This window comes from Podarcis pityusensis (assembly GCF_964106645.2).
Source record: "Podarcis pityusensis genome assembly, chromosome: 6".
In the NCBI taxonomy this organism is placed as follows: domain Eukaryota; kingdom Metazoa; phylum Chordata; class Lepidosauria; order Squamata; family Lacertidae; genus Podarcis; species Podarcis pityusensis.
Window position 1 is genome coordinate 69,550,521 of NC_138030.1, and position 23,782 is coordinate 69,574,302.

Sequence of the window (23,782 nt, forward strand, 5' to 3'; positions counted from 1 at the left end):
ATGGTAGTTGTCATCTAACACCTGCAGGGCCGCTGTTGCCCACCCTGATGTAGTCAAATAAAATAAAATCCTTTCCATTGAATAATCAAAAGCTTAAACCAATTTTAAAAATAAGCAAATCTAGAGAGAGAGATGCATGCTTAAAAAGTAGAATCCTGTGCATGCACCATGAAATTCAGTTGAACTAACTTCTGGTTAAGTGTGTACAGTGCTGAAGCTTTCGTCCTAACTTTGAGGCCTTGAGGCCTTCATTGTGTTTGATTTCAGTGGGATTTAAGTTGCCTCCACCAGTTAATAGCATCTCCAGAAGGTGCTTGTTCAGCTGTAACACTGGCAAAAGTGGGGTGGGAGAAAAGTAGCTTGTTGGGTACTACTGGTCTGAGAATGCCACACTGTAATGCCTGTGTTCAGAATGGGCTGTCTTGTTGATGCAGTGTAAACTGATAGTATGCATAGGAATAGTTTTCTTGTCCATCGGTGGTTTCTGGTATGCTGAATCAATGCATACCTGACATTTGAAAAAGCCTCTGGCTTCAAACCTGTTTCCTGGGAGGAGAGACTCACTTTGGGGCTTTAGTCTAACCTACCTTCCCTGCCATGCTGCCTCTTCGCGTGGCATCAGTGATGGTCCTGGTGAACTGTGGCGCCACAGGCCCTTAGTCTTACTTTGACAGCAGGGGTAGCCAAAGTGGCGTCATTTTGTTGGACTATGACTTCCCTGACAATTGATCGTGCTGGTTGAGGCTGATGGGAATTGTAGTCCAAATACCTTTGGCGGGTACCATCTTGGCTATCCCTGCATTTGTGAATCAAGCAGCATATTCTTGCTCAACCCTCTGGGCACAGTTCTGCTTCTGCTGAGGGTATTCTGTGTGCCTGGGGTGGGTGACATTCACTTTGCCTTCAAGTGAATGACCTGCAGCATTGTAGTATGTTTGGGACAGCTCTAGGCTGTTGCATGTGTACTCTATAGGGAGTTAGGCATCATTTTAAATACGCTTGGTCCCTGTGAGGATTCTCTCTCCTCACTCTATCCTGTGGTGTGCAGGTCTGTGATTTCCAGAACATTTTCTAACACATGCCCAAATCTAGCATGGATTTTACTTGTTCTGCATCACAACACACCCCTTTCGTATTAACAGTGTCAAACTGTAGTAAAAATGCACACGTCAGATTTGTTAACTTGTCAGATCTGTAGCAACTGTCAGGAATGCAAAATAAGGCAGTGGTAGCAATATTGCGCTGTCTCAAAGACGCTTTCTAGAACTGTGAATTTGTAGAGGGTTGAGAACAAAAGGAAGTACCACTGCAGCGAGAGGGGTTGAGGGATTCTCAGAATATGAAGACTTGTGAATGCTTTGCAAGCGTTGAAACAGAGGTTTTTCTGCTATCTGATACAGTGACTGTTGCAGTTTGCATTGTTATAGAACTACTCATCCTTGTCAAAATAGCTGCCTGAGGAAACAAATCTTACAAATTTTTGTTATAAGTTTACACGACATGTTAGAAAGGCTACAAGTTTTGAATAAGTTCTGTAAACTGACAGTGGAAGCGGGGGAGGGCAGTGATTACTTTTAATCCATGTCCTTTATATATTAACATCTACTGAAAGCTGTGATTGTAAAGATCAAGGCCATGCTACAGTAGCCGAAAGACAATGAACAGTGACTTGATTTGTAGTCTACTTTATATTTGCACATAAAGTGTTTGAGAGCTCTTACTGCAACTGTGGTCAATGTTAAACGGAAACAATATAATTGTAGCACTTAGTAGTAAAGCCTCATATAATGGTATCTTATTGTGTGTTGCTGAACTTTTATCACCCATGGTGCATTTAGTATGGCTCTGGAATATTTTTAGTAGTGGTGGTTATCTATTTATTTCTTCAAACTTTATAGCATTAGTAGAAGAATGCAATCCTTTTTTTACTTTAGTTCTGGATATGGATGCATGTTCTATGTTGTGTAAAGGTAAAGGTACCCCTGCCCGTACGGGCCAGTCATGACAGACTCAAGGGTTGTGCGCTTATCTCACTCTAGAGGCCGGGAGCCAGCGCTGTCCGCAGACACTTCCGCGTCACGTGGCCAGCGTGACGAAGCTGCTCTGGCGAGCCAGAGCCGCACACGGAAACTCCGTTTACCTTCCCGCTAGTAAGCGGTCCCTATTTATCTACTTGCACCCGAGGGTGCTTTCGAACTGCTAGGTTGGCAGGCGCTGGGACCAAGCAACGGGAGCGCACCCCGTCGTGGGGATTCGAACCGCCGACCATGCAATCGGCAAGTCCTAGGCGCTGAGGTTTTACCCACAGCGCCACCCGCGTCCCACTATGTTGTGTAAGGTAATGTGTATTACATATTGTACTTGAACATAGAAAAATAATTTCCATGTATTTCTTTGCTAAACAGTCTTAAAGCAATATTGCCATTATGCATCTGAACAAAGTTCCAATTAAGTTCAATTGATATTGGTGGGACCTGCTTCAGCACTTCTAAAAAGGGGGCTTTGCCTTTGAGGTCTAGGATGTTGGGTCTGAGCAGAAACTACATTTACAAGTACTATTTAAAGGAAAACTTTCTGTGACTCAGTGAATACTTTTTAAAAAGTGGCATCCTAACTGGAATTAGAAATGTCATTGCCTTTAAAATACTGTCCAGATAAGTAGCAGTATTAGTCTGTGGCATCAGAAAGCACAGTTATGCATTGTTAGAAACTCAGATATATAAGCTAGACACCAAATGGCTCCTTAAACTAGGAGTACAGTTTTCAAAACAATGCCTAGTTGTCATTTTTGGGCCAGACAGCTTGAAATTTATATTTTTCAATACAACTTTTTAGTTCTTGAAATTCATTCTGATTTTGCAGATAAAATCTAGCAGATAGAATTCTACCGGATGTGTTGCTAGTGTGTGAAAACAGTCAAGACCCAAGGCATGCACCTCCAGATGGTGGAGACGTCAGGGGCCATCCTGGCACCTGGGCGTCCTCTCTGGGTCGCAAGTGGCCAGTAGTCAGGTGCAAAATGCGCCTGGCACCTGGTGAATTTCAAATGCTGGTTACATGGTACTTTTGAAAGAAACACATTTATTATAGCACAAGCTTTTCTGAATTACAGTCCACTCCATGCAATTGATGAAGTAGACTGTAGTCCATAGAAGCTTATACCAACATAATTTTGTTAGTCTTTAAGATACCAGAAGACTGTTGTTTAAAAATACTGGATGCTTCTTAAAAGAAAATGAGATAGAATCATAGAGTAATTGAATTGTAGAGTTGGAAGGGACCCTTAGGGTAATCTAGTCTAACCCTTTGCAGTGTTTAATTGATAGATGATTTGGAATATATAGAGTTATTGTTTTGAGATAATGAACTAGATCTTATTCCAGAAGACACCTTTCCCGTTCTAGAATTGCTTTCTTGATGCACACAGTGCTTACAATTTTTGTTATATCATGGAGTTTGGGTCACAAACCTTTTCACACAAAATAAAAATTATATAGGACTACAAGTGAGGACAGCAAGAAAACTTGATGGGTGAAGGGAGTGAATGAAATACCAGAAGAATTCATCACTCCCAGTACTCTTCTTTTCCCCACCCCACACTGGCCTTCTGAAAACTAGGTGCAGAGTAGGAAATATATTGAAAGTGCTGCAAAACAAACCAGTATTGCTAGAGTGAATTGTATCCTACTACTCCAGGAAGCCTATCCTGCACTATCCAGAAGGTATTTTTCCTTGTGCCATCAAAGGAAGTAGCCAGACTCCTGGATAGCTCATGGTGCTGATAATGCCAAGGTTGCAGACTTGATCCCTGTATGGAGCAGCTACATATTCCTGCATTGCAGAAGGTTGGGGTAGATGATCCTCAGGGTCCCTTCCAATTCTGTGATTGTATTATCTATGCACCTTGAGAGGAGGGGAGAAGGGGCCTAATAAAGAAACTAGAGAAGGACCAGGAAAGTGTGGGTAGCCGATTATGCTTTCTCTCTAGCCTATGTTCTTATTTGCTCTCTCATTCTTCTAGTGCTGCTGGGATAGCTCTAGAGCTGTTGTGTATTCATCATCACATGCATGCTAACTTTGGCCTCTTTGAGGAAGGATAAAGTGGGGAAGTTTATTCTCATCACATGTTTTGGCACAACTCTAAAGTTTGTGCAAATAGGGCATAACTACCGGTAGTGGTGATCTCTTCATGGTTTGATTTGGAATTGGCTCAGTAGTTATCTATTTTCAAGTAACCTTTTCTCTTTTTTGTGGGGCAGAAAGTTCACCTGTTTTTGACCATTTTCATCTGTTTAGGTTAGTGGATGTTTTCTGATTACGCCATGCACAAAGGAAGAAATCATTGACTTGCCTTTGTAACCTCCCTTTGCACATGTTCCTGAACTACACAAACAGACTCAGGGACCATATTTCTCAACTGGAATATTGCATAGATTTAGAAAAGCTTGCACTTTACTTATTCTAGTTGTTAGCCTTCTAACGATTTGGGAAATGCTTAAAGCAAATTTTATTTGCCTTGTTGTTTTTTAAGAATGAGCCTGGAAAGCACCTTTATACATATCCTCACAAGCCTTAAGCATAGTTATCTTCAAAACCACTGGGTGATATCCAGCTAAGCCATACTCACTGAAACAAATTGGCTTAATTCAGTGGATCTGCTCTGAGTATGACTAACATTGGATATCACCTTCTGCCTTGTTCTAACCTATCTCTCTATCCTTATTTGCTGATACATCTAGTTCTTCCTCCAACACTGCCACCACCAGTAGCCCAAATCCCTTAAACATCTCTGCATTTTTTCCATTGCTGTGCCTGGAATTTCTTTCCAGAACAAATATTTTCAAGTAATTCTCTAGAGCTCACCAGTTCAGGAAAGTCCTTGCTTAACCCATTCGTCTCTATCCCTCAACTGTGCTTGCTCACATTTCATCCCTTGCTACTCTTGTTTGTTCCTCTGAACTCTCCCTACTCTCAAAATATAGATTATAATTTATTTGGGGACAAGGATCTGTGAGTGCATGACCTGGCAGAGAGGAAATAATCTTGGTCTAATAAATGATGTTTTATTAAAGAACAAATCTAGTCCCCACATTTTGGCTTTGTACCTGCCATGACCCAGCTTTGGCACATCTTTTGTGGTTTATTTCTGTTACAACTGAACCACTAAAACTGGTTTGATCTGTTTGCAAGCCAGGCTTTACTAGATCTTGGTTTTATCTTATCGTCAGTAGGCAGAGATTAAACCAAGTTTTCCAGCGGAATGTAATGGGAAACTTGCTTAGCAAACCCTAGAAGTGTTGTATTATGGTGTGAGAGGGGAGAATGTGCAGACACAAATTCATCTAACAAACTCTGGCTTATTAGATCAGGATCATTATATCTGAACCAAACCTCTGTGTTTCCTTTTTTATTTTTCTTCAAGGTAGGCTAGTACATGATTCTTACACCCAAGATTATTTGGAATCTCCAAGGAACCAAATTGTGAAGTTGTACAAAAAATTACATTACGTTTTTTAAAACAACAACGATGTAACTTAAACACTATAGTAAAAGAAAGTTCTGGCTTGTATTTTCAGGCTGCTATAACCTAAGATGCTGTGACATGTAGTCAACTAAATTATACTCACAGTTGACCCATTGAAATTAACGGACCTAAATTAGTCAGGACCATTAATTTCAAAGGGTCTTCTCTGAGTATGACTAATGTTGTATACAACTCTGCAAAAATAAGTGTTTTTTAAATGTTAATAAGCATGTAAATAGCCACTTGTCTGTGGTAAGAATCTCCTTCAGATGACCAGTCAGAGAAACTTCTTTAAAATGGAAAATTTAAAAAAAAAAAGGAAAATTGCTTTTGCTCCAGCTGTTGATGGTTCCACAAATAAGTAACATGGTATGTGTGAGTAAAGGAGCTAGTGCTTCTTACTGTACAGCCCCAAACAACTTAGTACTAAGTTAATTAGCATCACCTTCCCTTATGTAAATGTACCTATCCTTTAAGATTGGATGTTGAACCCCTCCAGCATTTGGTGTTGCCGGCTAAGGCTAGGTGCGTGGTAACAGATGAGAGAAACTGCTTTATCTGTGGTAGTGTGGAACTCTCTGCCCCCTTGCTCTTTATATTATCTTGGCACTAAGAAAGCTTTTATTTTTAAACATGCTCTTGATTCTGTTGCTACTTAATGCATTGATTGGTGCTGCTGTTGCTGCTTTTTGTGTTTTTGTTTTGCTTCTCTGTTTAATTTAATATGTGTTTTTTTGGTTGTGTCATTGTTGCTTTTCTGCTTACTCTTCATGTGCAAGTCACTGAGCAACTCCTTTGTGGGGAAAAGTGGGGTTTTAATTTAAAAATAATAATAACAACAACTTCTGTGGGATAGTAACTTTGGCGGAATTATTGCCAAGGCTGCCCTTGGAATACAAATAACAAAAAAGCCTGTGTAGTGTAATCAAGAACAAATATTCTAAAACATGAAAACCTTTGCACTGTATTCAGTACACAACAGCAGATTTTTGAAACGGGAAATGCATCTAAAACTTCAGTTCATCAGAGCATTAGATTAAGCATGTATCCTATACATTTCAGTAATAAAAAAAGATACAGTTCACCATGCAGACAGTTGCTGGGTTATAAAATAATGTCTTAAAAGTTAAGTGTATAATTCTGAGAGGAAGTAACTATAGTACCCAATACTGAAGTTAGACACATCCAGGTTCCATGCTCATGCATCCTGCTAGATTAGGGAATTTCTGTGTTGGAATTGTGGTCACTGGTAACTTTTCTGTGCATCTGTGAACTCTGAACAGCTATGAACTTTCTAAAAACACAGGGACCAAGTGCCTAAGGATGGCATCCATAGATACTAGGTGAGCTTTCGAATGTATTCACTGAATGTATTCCAAGCTTCTTTTGTAATGGTGTCTTGGATTGAAATATTGCTCGTGCTTCTGTTGTTCCACTTCTGTGGAACATGCTGATTCCTAAATGTTACCATGTGCAGGCCTTGGACTGTCCATAAGATTTAAATTCCTAAGCTGCAGTAGCAATTGACTTGGTGTGCAGGCTACTGGAAGTTTTTCAGGCTTTCTTTTAGTGTTTTGTTGAAGCATTACTTTTAGCTGCAGTTCAACACCGGGTGCATGGAATGAAAGCTGTACCCTACCACTGAACCACAGTGGACTGCTATACTGGGACCTCTCAATTCTGACAAAGATCTGTTTGCTTTCTATTCTGTGTATGTGTGTGTATCCTGTAATAACTGGTGATTGTGTGTGAATATCATAGGAATAAGTGTGTCCTAAAGGCAATTGTGTGAAATATGTGATTGCATGAGAATTTTAAAGACTGACATACCCAAATCTCTTGATGGTCATCCTGCTAACATAATGCTGTTAGTTAGGACTGCTTGAACTTCACCTCCACAGTTATCATATACCTTTCAGACTCGAGGTGGCTTTCAGCATAGTTAAAACATTAAAACACAGCACTATGAAAGCATTTTATCATTTTCCATTCACAAAATTTACATTGAGCTTTTCTTGAAATGGACGGGTCTTCTAAGCATAAGTGTTTAAGATTAGGGTGTAAGATTTTGTAAAAAACAAAACAACCTTTCTGTTTCGCCACAGGCCAGAGATTTGATTGCAGTGTCAGTCTAACATAAAGCCAGTTGGTGCAGAAAGTAATTTGTGGCTCTGGAAGAAGCTACGCACAAACATTTGCCTTGGGATATATGTACAGTATGGTCAGTCACAAAATTCATACTGAGAAATCAGAAATAGTATATGAACTTCCACACTAATATAATCAATCTGTCTGAGTACAAGACATTATGTGTTGAGAACTATACTGTAGTCTACATACCTTATAGCAAATGTACAAAATTGCAGCTGTTATGAGTCCAGAAGTAACCTCATCATAGCATACTAAAGAATGAAAGCAACAACTAGGATATCTGATGGTACTACTGTAATTGATTAGTTTACTTTACTCCAAAGATGTATTCTTTGCACATGTGTGTGCTGGTGCAACCAAGTACCTTTTACTTTGGAAGTAATATAATACCATCATGTTCAAACTCTGGCCCGTTGAACAAGTTCTGTATATCATAGATGGTTTGTAGATTCAAAAAGACAATTTAAAATGGAACAAATCTCTTGAGGTTATATGCCCTGCTGCATTATTGCAGAATTTGAGTTCATGTGATTTTAATACTTGGCCTCCCTGTGGTCTCTGTCTAAGGCAGATAGGAATCATGTAGCCCTTGAGTTACAAAACTCAGAAGAGTGATCTGGATTTTTAAAGTTCTAAGCAGTTCTGGTTCACTTTCGTGCCCAATAGAGTGACAAGTTACAAAACCAGGGGTGTGGTTTTTCCAGGAAATTCTGAATTGGAAAAATCTCTTATGCACATTATGGCAATTTGCAGCAGAAGATTTTCAATTTGTAGCAGAAAAGTGTCTGGTTCCCTTGAGAGCAATCTAATTTAGCATGTTTATTTTATTTGTATTTAGCAAAGAAAGTCAATAATTTGGAAACTGCCAAGCTTCCCTGTATGTATGTATGTATGTATGTATGTATGTATTATATGCACTAGGCATACTTTCCTTGTTTCTAATGAATTTATGAAATATAAAAAAATTAATGAAGAAATAAAGCGGTGGAAAATCTTCTAGAATTTTTTCTGCCCACACCACTGACGGTTCAGAAGTCCCTCAGGAAAACTAGAGAGTCTGCCTTGATAGCTACCATAGATTCCAGCGTATTAGGCGACTGGGCGTATTAGACGATCCCCCAAATTGGCAGCTGCAATTTTGGGGTTCATCTTATAAGCCCAGTTGCCTAATACGCTGGGCAGCTCCGCACCAGGAGAAACCCGCCCGGCGTGGAGCGAAGCCCGCCGCCCCTGCTGCTGCTTCTGAAGCAGCGCGAGGGGCGGGCTCCACGCCGGGTGGCTCTCTCCCAGTGCAGAGCGGAGCCCGCCGCAGCAGCGGGGGGATGGGGGCAGATACCCGGCATATAAGACGACCCCCAACTTTTTAACCTCTTTTCCGGGGTTAAAAAGTCGTCTTATACGCCGGAATTTACGGTATTTGGTTTGTTCTTGTGCTTTCCTTCTACTGTTTATGTCCTTGTGCTTTGCCTACTTCATACTATTTCAATATATGGTGAGCTTAACTATAGGAACAATCATCATATAGTTAGAACTGGCTGTGTGAGTTGCTCTTGTAAGAAGCATGTGCTAATGATTTATCAAGATCAGGAATGGTTAGCCCTTGGCTCTCCAAGCACATTTTTCTGGCCACTCAACACTCCCAACAGCAGTTAGGAGTGTGTGTATATTTTGGGGTGGGTGCAGAGGTTTAGCCACTGTGCACACTGCAGCACCTGATCGAAGTGAAAATTACACCCCACCCTGGTCATCAGGTTGATCATTTAATGATTGGTAAGGGGTGATATTCCTCTATCCTCAGCTAGTTACATGCACAACATGGGTCTGTGTGCATGTAAGAGCATGGTGTGGCCACACCCACTCAGTTCTGCATGTACATGGCTACCAGTTAACGTGGTGCAGCGGTCAGCCATATTGTACCCAGCGACTTACACCCTTTCTTCTAAGATGCTGTTTTGTACATCAATATCAACTTTTCAGATAAGACAAAAAAAAAGTTCAGATACCTGAGTTGGGCATTTTGAACACTGACAACCTGAAAGAAAAAAGAAGCAGCTTGCTTTCTGTTTATACAAAAATAGTTTCCTAGCTGTCTGATCAGGCAAAGTAGCATTGTAAAAGCCTGCACAGTATGCCAGTTCACTTCTTATTTGTCTTTACTGCTTACTGATTTTCAATATAGATAGAACTGCCTGTATGTGATTGCCATTTTCTAATGATAGTGTCTATTTTTAAATTATATAGACTCTGGAAACATTGGGAAGTGCTCTCTACATTATTGGCTTCTCTTGTTGAGTAGCTTTTCTTTTTAAATTTCAAGTTAGAGTAGTTTGAAAAAGGTCATTAATTATCCATTGGTCTGGAGTACAAATCTACTGTACTTGGGTGAGTTTCTGTGCTATGATATGCACCCATCTTAAAAGTGATTTGTATCAAATCTGTATTTGAAAGCAAGAAAGCAGACATTCTGTAACTTGAATAGGAAGATCTGAGAGGTATAATATAATCAGAATAATTGCAAACACATTAGGTACAGCTGTGAGAATTGTCTACATTTTCATTTTTACCAGGGTTGTCAACTAGTTTAAAATAATTTTTATTTATCTGTCTCATCATTGATTGTTTTCTTAAACTGTTAAATTAATTATTTTGTTCTATTTATAATTTTCCATTGCACTGCTTCACATTTCATTAAATATAACCGTACATTCAATCATTGACTTTCCTTCTCCCCGCTCCCTTTCCAGGTTTCATTTATCCATTAAGACTGCATATTCAAATTTCTCCTTACATTCATATTTCTCCCTTACCCCATATCTTCAGTGTTTTAAACTAAAATATAAGTGTGCTTATTGCATAAGTGTGAAACATGCACACTTATTTTAACAGCAAGGTAAATTAAAATAAGTACGCATATTTCAAAATTTCACTACTGCTAACATGACCCTATCCTATTCTAACATTGGTGCCTTATTGGTACCTTATTGTACAAGCCTAATCCTATGCATACTCTGTTATCCTAGCTACAGATGCTTCTGCATATTTCATACGAATAAATAGTAGTGAACTGACTAGCTCATATTGCAAACAGCTTCTGATCTGGTCAGTTTTACTGCTTTTAACAGAAAAGCAAAGAAAGATGAGCAACCTCACAACTGATAGTTTTGCTCATCTGCTCCGAAGGAGTATTGTTAATGTTAGCTCAGTGTTTTCTAGAGCATTGGTTCCCCAACTTTTTCCCACGGACCACTTAAAAAGCACTGGAGGTCTTTGCAGACCACTTAATCTGCCTGTTGTAGAATTGTAATGTGCTGTGCTAGTTGTTGTTTGATTTTTAATTGTATTTTTACAGGCACATTGTGGATCAAGAAGGTGGTCTGCAGACCACAGTTTGGGAACTCCTGTTCTAGAAGATGCTCAGCTTGAGCCTGGTGAATCTCATGGGTGTGTGAGAAGTCTGTGGTATTTAAGCAACATTTGAGGGCATCTCCATGCCTTCAACTTGAAAACTTGCTACATAGTTGGAACAGTTGCTCTTGGATCTTAATACGATTAAGAGATAGCCTTCTGGTTAACATTGAGCTCAAGTTATTGTTATTGGGGGCTTTGGGGATTCCAACCGATGTATGTTGTAACTGTCATGATGCATCCTTCAAGGGCAATACAAAAAGTATCTTTTGCTACTTCTACCTTTCAGTTTCTAGGCGGGTGGGTATGAATGATAGCTGTCTTATCAGGGTCTAAATGTATCTCTCCAGATGAAAATAGTGGGAAGCACACATGGTCATAGTACAGTCTAAAGTTCCAGGTGCAATCCAACCGTAAAAATGTAAAGGACCCCTGACATTTAAGTCCAGTCACAAACAACTCTGGGGTTGCGGTGCCCATCTTGTTCTATAGGCCGAGGGAGCCAGCGTTTGTCCGCAGACAGCTTCCGGGTCATGTGGCCAGCATGATTAAGCTGCTTCTGGTGAACCAGAGCAGCGCACGGAAACGCCATTTACCTTCCCACCAGAGCAAGTATTTATCTACTTGCACTGCCTGCTTTCGAGCTGCTAGATGGGCAGGAGCTGGGACCGAGCAACATGAGCTCACCCCGTCACAGGGATTCGAACTGCCGACCTTCCAATCAGCAAGCCCAAGGCTCAGTGGTTTAGACCACAGTGCCACCCGCGTCCCATGGCAGCAATGGCCATAGTACAGTCTAAAGTTCCGGGTGCAATCCAACTGTAGCTAGCTGCAAAAGAAGAGAAATTCCTGAAGCCCAAGATAAAGGAAAACACTTAATGAACATAAGAAGTATTATATTTCCATCTCATGGCATCAGAGTTGAATATTATTCAAGCAATCTTAGAAATCTGTCTAAATCAAACATTGCTTATGGTTTGTTTGTTTGTTTGTTTGTTTGTTTGTTTGTTTAAAAAAATATCTGGGCACTCTAGCCTAAAAAAATCATATTAGGTTTTAAAGCTTGCAACTGTTTTGAAGAGCTTCTAGGCTAATAAAATATATTTTGTCTAGCTGCATCTTTTTTTTCAGATCATCTTCTGATTGACAACATGCTTTGCATTTTTTTTGTGCTTTGATACATAGGGGGGGGGGGTTTGCCCATAACTCTCCAATATGCAGAAATACAGGTTTTCTTAAGTGTGCTGCAGGTAATATCTCGAAACCACTATGCTGCTCATGACCCTGAGGTCATCTCAAATAAACAAAGCAAAAGTTGGACTCAAGAGGTTCTTGAAGGAAAGGGCTAGTCCCTATGAAGTTTTCTAAAAAGCAAAAAAAAAAAAAAGTCACTCAGTTTGAGAAACCAGAACACTCCTAATTATAATCGTTCACCAGAATGGGTTAAGAATTAAACAACTTCTGGATCTGTCAGTACTGTGGAAGATCCAGACTGATTTTACATACGCACTGTCTGCTTTCGTTTCCTTTGATTCTAATTGTTAGACGAACACCTATTGTAGTTTTACCACGAAAGGCAAATAGTGTTCTAGCTTTGGATACAGAGTAGAAGTAGCGGCTATTTCTCTTTCATCTAGTAAGGTGCAGAGAATATCATCAGAGACTTCCAGAGCACTTTTTAATTTATGACGAAAGCCTTAGGTGACTGATTTTACTAGATTAAATACTGGAACCATAAACATTACTTATTCCAAGGTAGTGACTTGCCTTGCACTGTAGCTGTAGCTGTGGAGGTGTCAGTTTTAGGGCTTGTCCATTTCACCATGGCTGGACACTGTGTACATCATAATTCAAAGATTGTTTGGCTGGGGGGACTGTGAAAACTATATAGGCCAGTGAAGCTGTAATATTCCTATCATTTTAACCATAGCTAACAGAGCCAGATCAGACTGCAGGATTGTGCATTCTTTCCTATACCACTCTTTTATGTAAATTATATCACCTTCTTACTCCTGCTCTTAACCATGGTTAGTACTAACCAGAGTTTGTACAAAACTTGGATTTCATACCAAGATCTGAAACTAGTTAGCAATCCTTGCGAACTCTTGTTAGTGTTAACCAGGATTAATTCCAGTGCATATGAACTGTAGTTAAAACTCAGGACAAATTAAAATGGGAAGGAAGGAGCTATTCAAATGAGCTGTCTACAGGAGGGAGAGGGAAAGCTTCCACTTTTGATTTTAAGTTAGCCATATTTCTAGAGTTGGGAGACCATGGCTTAAGAACAAGCCAGGTTTAGAACCATGATTATGTCCACCTGATCAAATCAGTATTTTCAGGTGCCTTCTGCACCTTCATACAGCCACTTCACTCCTCTCTTTAGGTAAGTGATGAAACAAAATAGGAAACAGCAGCTAGCCATAGTTTTCTGTTACACCAGTACTAGGAACTTGGGGTAATGGCTTTTAAATAAGGCATGGTCTGTGAATCAGCTTTAAATCTTGGCTTTGTACGGTGGCTTTTTAAAGAAAAGTAATTAGCCATAGTTCCAGTACAGACCTAATGGAAAGCTGCATCCACAAAAGATAAAAGGGGATGTGTGTGAAAGTCCACGACTCAGCACTTCATTTTCATAGCTATAAACCATAGTTTTCCAATGTGTGAAACAGTGACAACCTGAGGTATCTCTGTGACCCTCTGTTGTAAACACAAAGTAAATTTAGGGTGTTTCTGCACTTGCTAAAATTTGTGTAACAGTAAACGTTCCCCATGTGCATTTTGAGAAGTTATGGCAGTTTAAAAAACTGTTTTAAAATAAACTTTAGTTCAGATGTATGCAGTTGTATCCAGCAGTGTTCCATTCACACAACAGGGTGCAGAGCAAGGCCAAAATCTGATGCTCTCCCCCACACCCCAGCCCTCATGCCGCCTTCCCAAAGCTGGGTAAGCGAGGCATGGGCTTTGGGAAAGAGGCATGAAGTTCTGGCTGGGTCCTGGAGTCCTTGCTTTGATACAGGAGTGAAAAGAAATTGGAGGAAGCTGAATGTTGGCTGGAGGAGTGGAGACCTCTCCTTTCTGCCCTGACTCCAGCTGCTTCAGAAGAAGGAGCAGGATGCTTGCTCTCCCCTCCCCCCACCTTTCTGCAGAGGACAGAGCCTTGGCGGAGGCCGAAGAGGGCTTTGAGCAGCCGAGGGAGGAGGTGGAACAGGAGGTGGCAGTGACTGAACAGGAGTCTGACAAGGAGGGGTGCAGTCTTGTTGCCTAGAATCAGTCGCTGCCTTTGTGGATGGGAGGAGACCCACCCATCCAATAGATTGTGCTTTTGCAACCCCAACATTCATGCAAGGCAAGTGAGTCTCATGAGTGAGTATACCACACCTTGTCTTTAAAAGCTTGGTGGGTGAAACTTGTTGGGACATCTTCATTGTTTCCTTCGAGTGGTGAATGTTTTACCCTGGTCCCAAGCCCTGTGTTTGTTAGAGCCTATATTGTTACTTGCCAGAATAAAGATCTTGTTCTTACTTAAAAGTATGAGCTTCTGTTTGCAAGTTTGGGGACAGGAGCTAGCACATATAACCCAGGAAGCTGCAGCAGGAATCCCCCCAAATCTGGGATTGCCTTTCCTCCCCTTTGCTTGATAGGAAGTGCAACACTTTCTGGATTCATGCCTAGATACAATGTCTTGGGGCAGCATTTGTCTCCTCTGGCATAAATGTGTTTACGTTGTATCACTAGTGGCTGCATTTTTAACTTTCAAACAGTAGATGCCAGTAGATAGCTTTTGAATTAAAATAGAAATGTGGCGAGCGCTGCCATAGCAACAACTTCCTCTTGGCGATGTTATTTATAGAAATGCTGCTGCCTCATCTTTACATTTCTCTCATGCTAAAGAGAGACTTTCTGAGATGCTTTAAAAAGCTCTGCTGGCAAGATGTAGGATATCTGTTTGTTCTAGACTGATTATATATATCTATACTGTATCTCCCATATATTAACTGTTCTGTTTAAATGGCTATGTTCATTATACAGCAGATATCTACTTTAAGCACCCTAGGGACTTGGACACATTTGGTGAGATTCCCCACCCCCACCCCTTTTCTGCCTTTAAGCCTCCCTATGCTATATCACAAACTGATTTGAGAGACCCCTCAGTTGTAAAAGTGTTTGGCATGAGTGGGGGTGGGGGCTGGCACTGGCATTTCCAGAACATGAATTCAAATCCCTCTGGGCACATGTAACTAGTTGAGCAGTTCTTTGGATTCTAGGTATAGTCAGGTTTGTTCATTTAGCTTGATGGGTGACTCTGGCAGTGCGCACTACAGATTAACATATTAGCTAATTGGGTATGTATACATACCAGGATACAGAATTAAAGGAGAATTTCACATTACAGGGCAGTTCAATATATTTTTCTCCATAAGTAAGTACCATTGAATTCAGTGGGATTTACTCTCAGGTAAGTGTGCGTAGCTGCAGAGTACATTTTACCCCCTATACAGGCCAAACCAAAAAATGGTGCTTTCCTGACAGTTGTTTGTTCTTGCAGTGTAAAATTAACAGTCATAACCCTTTCAATCCATGTCTGATTCCCTTCCCTGAAAGTCCACCTTCCCTGAACACTGGTGATCCTTTTCAGAAAAGATTATCATACATGGATTAGGCTCTTGCTTAAGTTTTTGAAAGTAACTAATGGGAGTTTTATGTTGGGAGATCCTTAAATATGTTGGTACTGATTAAAGGGGTGCATATATGTCACAATGTAGGGACGCGGGTGGCGCTGTGGGTTAAACCACAGAGTCTAGGACTTGCCGATCAGAAGGTTGGCGGTTTGAAGCCCCACGACGGGGTGAGCTCCCGTTGCTCAGTCCCTGCTCCTGCCAACCTAGCAGTTCGAAAGCACATCAAAGTGCAAGTAGATAAATAGGTACCGCTCCGACGGGAAGGTAAACGGCGTTTCCATGTGCTGCTCTGGTTTGCCAGAAGCGGCTTAGTCATGCTGGCCACATGACCCAGAAGCTGTACACCGGCTCCCTCGGCCAATAATGTGAGATGAGCGCCGCAACAACCTCTTTCTACAAATCTCTTCTTAAAATTATACGGAAATCAATTGTAATATTACCTTTACAACATCTTTAATCATTTACTAGGAGAGCAACCTATCAGCCACTTAAACAGATTTCAGTGTAAATACATGCTTTTCTCTTCGTTCGTTTTATGTAAGCTTGTAGTGTCACAAGCAGCAATCCTGTGAAGGGATACATATGCTCATGCCCAAGGCAGTATTGTAAATGACTCATTTAACAATACTGTAGAAGTTCAGAAATTTGTGGTAGGGTTGTTGTTGTATTGTCCTTTAGGTAAGGTTTTCATGATTAATGAGATAATAAAAATGAACAGCAAGTAATATTTTTTGCAAGATGGGGTAGCTTTTGCTATTAGCTACATTGCCTTCTCCCATCTGTTCTGGTCTTTCTGAGATAGGCAGTGGAGAAGAAAGACAATAATTAGGCCAGTACCTTGTAATGGGATGGGGTGAGTGCGAGTGAACAGGCAAAAACATCTTGTGTGCAGGTGGGAGGGAGAGGGGAGGCCTGCGCCCAGTTGTGTGTGGCGAAGGAAGGTGCACTCTGCAGAAGTGCAGGGAGAGAGGCAAGGGGACATGGAACGTTTCAGGGACTGGCTAAGTCACCAGACTTGGAATGATTTGTCAGCTCCACAGGTTTTCACAAGAGAGGAACCATATTCTTAAATCTGTCTGAAAACAAAAAGATAAGAATGGTCACAGCAAGGTGTCAGGGAAGGGAAACATATAGTGTATGTCCTAAGGACTGCTTGCCTAAGAGGCAATCTCTATGCATTTTTGCCTCCCCCTCTTATCTCAGCATTGATAAGGAAGATGGGAGGTAATCAGGCACAGGTGATTATACAGTGGACCCTCGAGTACGTAATCTTAGGGTTGCGAACGTGGCAAACCTGGAAGTGAGTTTGCCGCGTGTGCAGAAGTGCTCTGCGGCGGCGTGTGCAGAAGTGGTCCTCCAGTTTCGAAATTTTCGGGATACGGCCGGGCCTCTAGAACGGATCCTGTTCATCACCAGAGGTATCACTGTAATAGCACCAATAGGCCCCCACTATCCCTGGTTTTCACACCTCGTGAGTCTTGCCAGATCTACTAGGTAAGAACCCTGGATGTTCTTCAACCATATGCCCAGAAACTGAGTGGAATATCTTGACCCTCCATGGTTATTCCAGTAAAGACCTTTTCCTCTTCTTGAGGGAAGGACAACAGCCAGGCCCTTGCGGGGTTGAATCTGGATGAGTGCACAGCTTCCATCTAAGGTACCGTATTTTTCGCTCTATAAGACGCACCAGACCACAAGTTTTTGGAGGAGGAAAACAAGAAAAAAAATATTCTGAATCCCACAAGCCAGAACATCAAGAGGGATCGCTGCACAGTGAAAGCAGCGATCCCTCTTGCTGTTCTGGCTTCTGGGATAGCTGTGCAGCCTGCATTCGCTCCATAAGACGCACACACATTTCCTCTTACTTTTTAGGAGGGAAAAAGTGAGTCTTATAGAGCAAAAAATACGGTACTTTTTCCAGGGGCATCTCCAATGTCAATTGTTTTCCTTCAAACGAGTAAAAGTTGCTAACTAGTTTTTTTGTAGGGTTGTTGGTTTTCCTCTTCCCAACGTTTTTCTGATGCTCTTTTTAAAATTATTGTTTTGATCCACACATACAAACACAAATTATTTTGTGTGTGTGTGGAATTTTTACATCTGTGGCTTAGGAGTCATACTTATTTGCCTCGGTGTATGAAACCAAAAGTAATCAAATGTCTTGTGGGGAGGGGGGGGAGACTCTCGCTATTAGGTTCTTTTCAGTTATTTTTCTTGTAATTGCAAAGCCCCTGGATGAACGTAGCCACTGAGTAGGACCTTAGGTGACCCCTGTAACACTGCGCAGCATAGCTCAGCAGCAAGTGCAGCTATTTAATTAGTTCTTTAGAAGTTGGGAAGAGGCTTCCTGCCAAGGTTTTTGGATCCTGACCACATATTTACTGTGTGTACATGCCCTGCAGCATGTAAACACATTTTCTTTTTTAGCATGGATATGACTTGCACATTATAGGAATCAAATGACTATGTGCAGTATACAGATATACCGTCAAGTTTTCTAAACAGGAAACGTTTTGAAATTTTCTCTTAATCTGCAGTAGTAAACGATAATATCTAACACTGCTAATAAACTAAAAGCAAATTATGCTTTCTGGATCCTGGCTTCCGTTATCCCTTTTCAATATAACAAAACACATGCTTGTTCTCATCTCCCTGAGGTGGTTCTCTCCCCCCCCCCCCCGAAGTGGAGAGTTAACATGCAAACAGTACAGAGTTTTTCCCCCTCTAGTCACCACCCTGAGCTGATATCAAGAGCCTTTTGCTGAGAATAGCTCTTGAAGCTTGGTTTTATATTAACAGGAAGCAGAACAGCAGTTGCGGCTTTAGCACACTGCATACAGGAAGTCTGACACATTCTTAGTCCTCGGCTTCTGTCCTAAGTTCTTAAGTTGAGAATTGTTTCTTGCCTCTAACGTACACCTTAAATGTACACAGATGGCAGCCCAGAAGGAGTTACAGGGCAGCCAGAGCGTGGGGACTGCTAATGCTTTGCAGAGACTAGAAGGCTTTGCCAACAGACTTTTTCACAGGCACTCCAAAGGTTCTACAAGTGAACTGAAAGTGGCTCTGGAAAATGAGTCTTCTCGTTTCTCTGAACCCGCTGCACTGTGGGACAGATCAAGTAAGTGTGTGTGTTGGGGAGGGGTGTTCCTTGGTATGTAGTGGCAAACTGTAGCATGTTGCATACTAAATATAGAAAAATGCTGACAGCCAAACTGGTGAATTAAATGATCAGCAAGTGGATTCAAATCTGTAGTTTTGTTTCTTAAAGCATATGTGATCAGGTCACAGAGTATTATTATCATTCAGCTTACTTTAGTCATTTCATTGCCTTGCATATTTTCCTGCCTGTGTTAAATGTCTACTTCTTCATTATTTGAAGTTGTGCTTTTGAAGCGCTAAGGCTGACTATTAATTGTTGGCTGTCCTTAAGCTTGAATGATTGAAGAGAAGGGCATGCAAGGGTGCCGCAAAGGTGATTTACACACCAAAACAGGCTGCAGTATGGAGACTCTCTTGCAGTTTGGGCCCCATGGACACAGGACTGGCGCAGTGTGGTGAAGAGATTGACAGACACATCAGCATGTGCAGTGCCTCTAGCTGTATCAGAGCTGGGAAATATTCTATTGTATGAGAAGATCTTGTGTACGCAACCTGTAGTCGCACATTAAAACCTATAGACTGAACTCTTAACTATTACTGTATATAGCATTAAGTGGGGAACCCCTGATACTTTAAAATGGATGGGGCTACTACCCTCTTGTCAAGCAAAGTTGGAAATATAAGTAGTATAAGCTTCCTGGAAGAAGGTAAAATACTGCATGCATATCAGATCATGGTGTTTGTAAATAATTCTTCTTCATAGTTCGAACGGAACAGCATTTTCACTTCAGTAGTAACCATGTGGTTGGTGTAGCTTAGGTTGCCTAGTGGGTGGGGAGTTTGCCAGTGAGCGCCATAGCTGACCATGCTAGTTATTTAACAAGATACTGACAAATATGCAGTTAGCCTATTGGGAATTCAAATATGAGACTATAAATACTTTCATATTTACTAAGCAGCTATATGTATTCTAATACATTTTCATACATTTCATTAAATGGCTCCCACTTCTCTGGGCAAAGGCATAGAAAATTCAGGATATTTTATTTATTTGCCTCTTGGAGTGGAGGCTATTGAGTCAGGTTTTCAAAGTAACATTCATACTTATTTTAAGGGGAATAATAGATAAATATGTACCGTATTTTTCGCCCTATAGGACGCACTTTTTCCCCTCCAAAAATGAAGGGGAAATGTGTGTGCGTCCTATGGGGCGAATGCAGGCTTTCGCTGAAGCCTGGAGAGCGAGAGGCGTTGGTGTGCACCGACCCCTCTCGCTCTCCAGGCTTTAGGAAGCTATCCGCAAGCCTCGCGTGCCCGGCGGGAGGTCCCGCCGGGCGCGCAAGGCTTGCGGGCAGCAGCCTGCAGCCCGAAGCATGGGGCGTGTTGCATAGCACGCCCAGTGCTTCAGACAGATGTTGGCAAGCCTTGTGCGCTGTTTATTGGAAACAGCAAGTATTAGCTAAATGCTATACCATAATTTTAATCAGGGTTGAAACTCTTAATGTAATAGTGCATTGTCTCCCTGATAGATGGCCCATGCAGAGAATGGGACAAGGGGAGCGCAACCTTGCTCCTGCTTCTAAAGTCTCTTTGAGACTTTTGATGCCATTCACCATGGTATCCACCCGGACCAGATCCATTAAATGGGAGCTGGAGTCACTGTGTTACAGTGGTTTCAGACCCACCTACATGACCGTGTCCAGAGAGAAGCATCGGGAGGTGCTTCTTGGTTCACTGGAGTGCTGCAAGCTACTATTCCATACTCAATGCTATGAAGCCACTGGAGCAGTCATTAGGAGTTTTGTGGTCAGGTGCCATCAGCTGTATTTCTCCATAATATATGTATCAAGAGAAGCGATGCAGACCCTCGAACAGTCCTTGGATGCAGTGGTGGGATGGATGAGAAAAAACAACGTGAACTTGAATCCTGGGAAGATGGAGGCATTGTGGATGAGTGGGTCCTGTGTCCATTTAATGAATGGGTCAATGGTCTGCCCTGAATAGGGTTGCACTCCCTCTGAAGATGTTGGTACTCAGCTTGAGGGTTCTTCTGGATCCAGCTGTGTCACTGGAGCCTCAGGTAGCCTCAGTGGCCAGATGTACGTAGTTTTAGCAGCTGTGACTGGTGAAACAACTGCAGCCGTACCTGCGCGGCTTAGTTATGCTGGCCACATGCTGTACGCTGGCTCCCTTGGCCAGTAAAGTGAGATGAGTGCCGCAACCCCAGAGTCAGGGGTCCCTTTACCTTTACCACCTTTTATCTTCCAAGGATCTCATAAAAAATCGTTCTTTTAGTTTGGCAGTTTTTTTTACATCAGGCAAGCACCTTCACGGTTCTCTTTTGGGCATCTGTTTAAAACATTTTTGTTCAGACATGCCTATCTAGACATGTAGAAGTTACACATGCTTTATTTCTTTTTAGATACTATTGATTTTAAACATCTCCTGAATAAAACAAACAAACAAATACTCTTCTCTAGATACATTTTCCATTACATTTTTGCAGCCGGAGACCACTTTTATAAACAATCTATATTACTTGCAATGTGTCTTCTAAACTGGCTTTTTGAACAATGCAATGGATTAGATCCAGACAGCCATGGTGAGAGTAGAATCACTGAAATAAATAGGACTTAAGTTAGCCATTGATTTACTCCCAAGTCTGGATCCAACCCGCTGCATAGAAGCTGAAACCATTTAACCAACTGAATTTTATAACTATCTGAACATATTTTTGAAAGAAGGCAAATTCATTATGTATGCTACGTATTGCTGGAAAATTGTATTTTTTTTCTAGGAAAAAAGATTGTATTATAATATGTGAGATCTTAATAGGTGCACTGTAAATCTTCTGCCTATAAAATGCATTGTGCCTGTGATCTTCTATTTCTTCTTGAACCTTGACTAGAATGTTGCTTAAATAGTAAACTGCTGGCAGAACATGTAGCCATATTTCTACTGTCTTGCGGTTCAGGTTTCTTAGTTAATTTAACATTTATATGCCATCTGCATCAAAAAAAGAATTATTTTGCCATTTCATAGTCATTTTAAACATCAAATAGAAAAAACCCACATTGTGTAAATGAATACAAAAGCACCAAAACAGTATATTAAAAAGGCTTTGGACTGTGATTGGAAACAGTAATACTGTTGGGCATTTGTCTTGTGTGTGGACTTCCCATAGGCATCTGGTTGGCTACAGTGAGCAAATAATTGCTAGACTAGACAGGCCTTGGTTTCATCCAGTAGAGCTCTTGTTATATTCTTTATTTTGGTGAACAAACCCAACAATAAATGTAAAGCTGCCAGGTCATTATTTTAGAAACAAGGCGCTGTCCATTCTTTTAATATTTTGATTTGATGTGATTTATGGTATATCTATGTCACTTTCCCAGTCCAAGGTATCCCATGGTAACTTAGAACTGCTGACTCCCACATTGATTTTGCTGCATTAGCATCATCAAAGTGACCTTTGGGCAGTATGTGTGCCTGGGCAGTATGTGTGGAGGTCCTGGGGTACCCAGACAACAAGATTCCCCTTGGCTGCAGGACATCTTAGGGATTCCACTTCAGATTGTATAGGACTTACTCCTTAGCCATTTTTCTTCTCCTGAAGATGTTCTGCATGGCAGCAGGTACAGATTTTTCCTCAGAGATTACTCCCAAAGCCTTTATCACAAAAGTGTATAGCCATAAGGCAACAGTGGTTTAGGATCAGAGTTTTCTTTCTCCTAGATGGGCTACCTTCCCAGGTTGATGTTTTTACATGAGTAGAATGTGTGCTTTATTTAAAACGCATCTCTGGGTTATTTGTGGGGCATAGGAATTTGATCATTTCCCCCCAAAAAAATATAGTCCGGCCCCGCACAAGGTCTGAGGGACAGTGGACCGGCCCCCTGCTGAAAAAGTTTGCTGGGCCCTGGTCTATTGCTTCGACATATCCTCTTTGCAAAACATCTTGTTATGCAGTTATAGTCCTCAAAGAGGAAGCTGTATTTCTGTGGGTTGTTAGCTTCTTGTGGTTTAATAATGTGAGCAGAATAGTTCTCTCTCTCCCTACCCTGAGTTAAGCTGCTCACAGCTGCAACAGGTTATTGGGAAGCTGTATTGCCTCCATTCAGGTTTTTGGGGATCAGATGGACATTAGTGTGTGAAGCGCATACTATGAAGTGTTTTAAGTTACACACTGGTTTTCTGGCTGCATTTTTTGGCTTAAAAGCACTTACTTGTTTCCAGTGGCTTTTTACTACTGACAAGGATTGTTACTTTTGTTCTCCATTTTTAGAAAACAGGGTCTTTCACATAGTTTCAAAAAACCCTGTTGATTCTTTATTTAAGCTTCTAAATATCATGGAGACATTATGTATAATGTTTAGCCCTTGTTTGTTTTCCTTAATTGTGGTAAAGCATTTCTGAATATCATTATGGTTGAACTAGGTTTTCAAGTGTCTACCTATATACACTTGGTAAGCTTATACCATGGCTTTGTGTTTGGGATTCTAAACAGTCAATACATGAAACAATGGTTTTTCTTGTTTCTAGCTCTCCAGATTTTGCTGGACAACAAATTCCATCATATCTAGCAATTGGACATGCTGATTGGGAGTGATGGGAGCTGGAGTCCAGTCACAGATTATTAGGTGTCTCTGGTTTTCTGGCTTGACCAGGCCAGGGAGTTAACACCTTGAACGCTACAAATTTGAGTTCTGGATCAACTGTGATTTTATTGTGGGCGACTTTGGAGAAATCATTCTGCTCTGGTTCTGTGTGTATGGGATGGACATAGCAGCATATTTTATAGGATTATTAAAGAGAACTGCATAAAAATGTAAAGCACAGTGTACAAATTAACCTTTACATGTAACACCTGTTTTGCCCTGGCATCTGATAAATTTCTGGGGTCAATCACAGTGATGGTTTTGAC

The 23,782-nt window shown here is 41.1% G+C and overlaps 1 protein-coding gene across 2 annotated transcripts in view; it reads left to right on the top strand.

The window, feature by feature from the left end:
- The window catches only part of PRKACB (protein kinase cAMP-activated catalytic subunit beta), a 53,760-nt gene that overhangs the window by 1,805 nt on the left and 28,173 nt on the right, over positions 1 to 23,782 (top strand). Inside the window, exon 1 of one of the 2 annotated variants that reach the window (XM_081010573.1) lies at positions 18,612 to 18,877. The exons of the other annotated variant lie outside the window; for it this stretch is intronic. Within the exon in view, the coding sequence (XP_080866699.1) occupies positions 18,691 to 18,877 (187 nt within the window). The 5' untranslated portion in view covers positions 18,612 to 18,690. Of the gene's footprint in view, positions 1 to 18,611; positions 18,878 to 23,782 lie in introns of those variants that run through there. 2 annotated transcript variants of the gene reach the window in all.